Source organism: Ictalurus furcatus, chromosome 18 (genome assembly GCF_023375685.1).
Source record: "Ictalurus furcatus strain D&B chromosome 18, Billie_1.0, whole genome shotgun sequence".
Lineage (NCBI taxonomy): Eukaryota > Metazoa > Chordata > Actinopteri > Siluriformes > Ictaluridae > Ictalurus > Ictalurus furcatus.
In genome coordinates, this window is record NC_071272.1 from 7,824,771 (window position 1) to 7,830,000 (window position 5,230).

General features: G+C 34.0%; 1 protein-coding gene across 2 annotated transcripts in view; it reads right to left on the reverse strand.

The window, feature by feature from the left end:
- Window positions 1-361: 361 nt before the first annotated feature.
- The window catches only part of esm1 (endothelial cell-specific molecule 1), a 5,840-nt gene continuing 971 nt past the window's right edge, over window positions 362-5,230 (reverse strand). Inside the window, exons 1-3 of one of the 2 annotated variants that reach the window (XM_053649593.1) lie at window positions 5,171-5,230; window positions 2,403-2,543; window positions 362-1,060 (exon numbers count right to left, since the gene is read on the reverse strand). The exon at window positions 5,171-5,230 is cut by the window's right edge and continues 965 nt beyond it. In XM_053649593.1, coding sequence (XP_053505568.1) covers window positions 954-1,060; window positions 2,403-2,543; window positions 5,171-5,230 — 308 coding nt within the window. In that variant the 3' untranslated portion in view covers window positions 362-953. Of the gene's footprint in view, window positions 1,061-2,383; window positions 2,544-5,170 lie in introns of both variants that reach the window. The other variant, XM_053649594.1, reaches the window with a different exon arrangement.

Genomic DNA, 5,230 nt, shown 5'->3' on the forward strand with positions numbered 1-5,230 from the left:
GGAAACGTTCAAATTTGTACCAAATTTTTTTTAAATCATTAAAAAAAACTATCTTTACATAGCTGTAATTATATCTAGACGGAACTGATGTTCAGTGACATGTTTATGCATTAGAATGAAAAAATAAGTGAACTTTGAGGCTCTGTTTTCATTAATAGTCTTCATGCCAGGAATAAACCACCCTGTGTCATGCTGTTTTAGGAAGATAATCAGCGATAGAGTGGTGTGATGAAGCGTAGTTGTTGTTACCACTCTGAACAGCATGTCCTGAAGTGCTTTACTCCTCTTATAGGCCTACCACAGACTATTTATTCATTTATTTATTTATTAATTAACGAACGACACGTTGTAATTTTTATCCGTTTCTAGCTACGTATAATGTTGTCAAACGTCCGTGGAAGACTTTTAACGTTAACGATAACCTAATGTCATTCCTCTGCCTCTCTCTCTCGCTCTTTCTCTCTCTCTCTCTCAGGTAATAAGATGTCAGTTGAAAGTCACAGCTTTACCCTGGACTGTTTACAAAGTGCTGACACTGGAGACTCCTTCCCTAAACATTAAACACAATTCGTAAACTGTTTAAGAAGAAATCCTTCGCCATATCAAAAAAAAATTTAATCAGTAGAGCGTCCGCAGTGCAAGTCTTTGTCGATACTCTGTTACTATAGAAACGATAACATATTAGAACGAGCGCTTTGATATTATATAAACCGTTTGCTTTTATAAGAAATGAATCAACACCTTCTGACCAATGGGAACGGAGAATCGGATAGCGCTGTGGCGTAAATATTGGCTGTCAGAACATGAGGGGTTAAATCCTGTCATTACAATAGTGTACAAAAAAAAACACTCTGATAGAATATTAATAGATTATTTTTAATACATATTAAAATATATATCCCTTTGTCATTTTTTTAATTTACTATGCTACATGCGGACCGTCCGAGCGTGTGTCAGCGAGGTGCGAGCCATTTCGGAGTGGACGATCGCTCCGTGTGTCCGTCTCCAGTGTTGCTGCTGCTGTTGTTGTTGTTGCCATCGCCTGACGCCACCTCGTTACCTAAACAAACAAAAATTCAACAGTAATGCAATAATGAGTAGCTAGTAATAAGCTATTATTGGAAGGTTTTGAGAAATGATGTCAGCTGTAAATTCTTTGCCAGAAGCTTTCTCCTGAACAAAGCTGACTGTAATAACTGTGAAATCGGAGCATAATTTCATACAGCAAGGTCCAAAATTCAGAGAAATCGTGCGCTTTAGCTATATTGAGAGTATACACTACGATAAAAAAAACGCTAGGTAACATTTGAGTAAATGCAAACGAATGATAATCAAATATAAGTAAGAAGTAGGATTATCGATTTTTTCTTCCTTTTTTTTTTTTTAAAGATGGCAAACCGGAACATTTCCGGTTCGTTTCTCCTCGGAAAGCCACGGCGGATACACGTGCGCTCTGAATTTATTTGCATATTAACTTCTAGTGGAAACTTGTAAAGAACTGAGTGGAATAAACATTACATAAGGAATAAAACACACAGTGACACCGTGTTCCAGGAAAATAATCAACAACGACAAGATAGACTGATGGTTCGCAGTTACAGTACATCCTATCATGTTTTTATTCCTCTTGTACCACAGCAACTCGCCAACGATTGTTGTTGTAGTACCTTTTATCCGTTTATAGCTACATTCAGTGTCCCTAGAACACGTCAGCTCCTGTTCTCACTTACATTATAGCAGCTATAAACAGTTGTTCCCTCACTGTCTTCTCTTTACTCTCTCTCGAACACACACAAAAAAAAGAGAAACTCCTTGAGTGTAAAGTCTTTTGTCCTGAAAATGTCTGAAAAATCGTACGTCTATACCTCTGACTGTTACAAAGCACTGACACTGGAGACTCCTTCCGTAAATGTTTAGGCTACTAAACATCTCCACGCAGATTAAAGATTAAACATGTTTTTTAATCCGTATACATGGAGCGTCTGTCGTACAAGTATTTGCGAATGAAGCTGTCGCCATAGAAACGATATCGAACACATTAACATAACCCTGTCAGAGGGAATGAATCAACACCTTCTGGCCAATCAGAACCGAGAATTAAACAGCGCTGAGGTACAGGAGGTGCGTAATACGTTGAGTGTCTTTAATAAGCCTTATTTAAGTAGCGTTATTGCCACCAAACTCACCCCACTAGATGGTTCATTTTTATTGATTTTTTTAAAGGGAAAAGGTCGCACTCTTTCTCGAGGTGTAAATGATTGCAGGATTAAGTGTAGAATGATCAAACATGTGAGACCAGTGTAAGGACAAACATCACATACGCTAATGACAATCTAGATCCAAAGCAAAAATGTCGCTACGCGACAGACGGACACTATAGGACCTTCATATCAGCTACTCGCCCTCATGTGTCTTGAGTGCGTTGGCCATTTTAGAGAAGAATTTGAAGGTGAGACAGACGCCCGTCTCTCTGTCACATAGTCCTCCTGCCTTACAGTTACAGGTTTGGCGACACTCGACTCCGTACGTCCCGTACGTGCAATCTGAGGAGAGGGGGGAAAATAAAGAGGAAATTCTTAATCACACTTTGATGTTGCTATTGTTCGTATTTTCTCCCGAATTATTACTAAAGTCTGACAGGAATACAGAATGTGAGTTTAACACGTCTGTAAAAGACATGTTAAAGTCAGGGTGAGGAATAGGACAAAAATATCATGTGATATTTGAAGACATTTCTGTGATACACGATATGATTTACAGTATTTGAGTTTGCCAACAAAATGGCAAACAGCAACGTTGCCTTTAAAAACCTGCAAAAAAGAGTATTGTGAGTTTCATGATCATTTAATTTAATGTCTACAAAAAAAAAATTATTTAATACTGAAATATTTTTTTTAAATCTGTAAAAAGAATACATTATATTATTTAGTGATATTTAGTTCATATACACAAAAATATATATTTGAACCCCCAAAATTAGTAAACGTTAAAAAGAAATCTGTAATTTAAAAAAAGAAATAAATAATTACAATCAATTTTTTTTTATTCAATGACATTTAAGTCCACAAAACTAAACCGTTTAATGCTGAAAATGAGAAAAAAATTCTATGAGATGCTTAATCTGATGCTATTTGCTTAATTGTCTACGAAATATGAAATAAGAAAATAAAAACAATTCTTTAATGTTTTTTATTCGATGATATTTACTTAACGTCTACAAAAATCCATTCTAACACTGAAAAGGAGAAAAAAATTATTATAATTTTATTTACTTTAATGAGATGACAAAAAATGTAATGTAATTAAAAATTGTATTATGTAATGCTTACAAAAGTAAAAAAAAATTAAAGAATGTAAAATTCTGCAACAAAAAAAACAACAACCTGTAAATAAGTTATAGTTATAAAGTTATAAATGTTTTTTTTTTATCATTTTAAAAATTCGATACAAACTTTTAAGAAATAAGGAAATAAAAACAATTCTTTAATATACTGTTTATTTGCCCATATTTAATTGATGTCTACAAACATAAATGCTAACATTGAATTTTTAATTTTTTTTATTTTAATGAGATGAGAAAAGGTTGTAGCTGTAATTTAAAATTTTTGATTATGTAATGTTTACAAAGGTCAACAATCGAAGAATGAAAAGCAAAAAATATTGAAAAGGAGGAAAACGTCTGCAAGAAACCTGTAAAACTGTTAATATCATTATCACTTTAAATATTCAATACAAACTTTTAACATTAAATCAGCTGCTGGCTTATTCTGAAACTATTATTAAAACTAACTTTTGTTTGTTTATTTATTTATTTAAAGATAGCCTATCACAATCCCTAGTCTACTCTGGCATCCTTTATCACAGCAATTAACCAATGAACTAATTACACTAACCTTTCTGTATTTGTGACCCAAACTTTATTCTCTTATTACTTAAGTTTTAGAATAAAAGTATCTTTTAAATGAGTACAGAAAAAAATGTTAAAGTAAATGTATTTGATTGACATTTAGGCTTTTCACTGAAGAACACAGCATAAAGTGTCAGATTATTAATACAGATCTACTGTGTAATAAACAGGTGAGTTATTTAAAAAATATACAGTTTATTACCTGTAGGCAATAAACTCAGTGTATATTATATGATAATTTAATAGACTGGATTTTAAACAGAGCCAACTTTATAAATTATTTCAAATGAGTATTTATGATTTCCCTCAGCACATGTGGTAATTATTCATCTTTAACTAAGTGAATTTACGTGTACCGCGTCTGAGAAGTGTAAACATGAGCTCATCTGTTTATTAGATCTAAAGCAATGAAGAAGCAGTAAAAGAAGATCATCTTTATCTTTATTGGTCTTTGTATTTCTAGGAATGTCGCACGTCGTCACGTCCTCTCTCAGACACGAAAGGACATGCAGGGTTAAGGGTCTGGTAAAGGACACCGGTACTGGTACTCAGCCGGCTGTAGAATGATTCTCGTCAAGCCCTGACACGACAGTCCTGAGATTCAACCTCACAACCTGCTGGACGTGGACGTGGGTCATTGGGCACCTGGATTTCAATCCAAATCCTAAATGTCCATCACTCATCTAACACTTCAGGTAATGTCAATAATGTTTTTGTTTGTTTGTTTGTTTGTTTATTTATTTATTTATCCACCAACCAAATATGCTTTAAAATAACACTTTAAATGATATGTCAAATATAGACTATTAACAAACAATAAAATAACAAACATCAGGTGTTACTATCGGGATGGTTAAAATGCTGATTCATTAATTAATTACAAAGTGACTCAATCAGTTTAATAGTTAATTTTTTTGTTTTTTTATTTTTTGTAAAATGTACTGTTTATATTTACACTAAATGATGTAACAATGCACGATAATCAACTGCTAAGACACTAAATAAAAAAACAATGTGTAGCATTATCAATACAGAAATAAATATTTTATTTTTGTTTTTATTTTGGTTATTTGGAGAGAGAGAGAGAGAGAGAGAGAGAGAGAGAGAGAGAGAGAGAGAGAGAATCTTTTAGGAAGCGCAAGAACCAAGAAAAGAAGCATCCATAGAACGCTTAACGCACCTGGGTGTTAGAGTAATCAGTATTATGATCAGGTGAGTTTCCGGTCACAAAGGTAAGGTGAGTGCACGCGCAAGTGCCCTTACCTCTGCACACGCCGTACTCGTCCCCGTACTCGTCCTCATCCTTGTAGAAGTCGCAGTAGA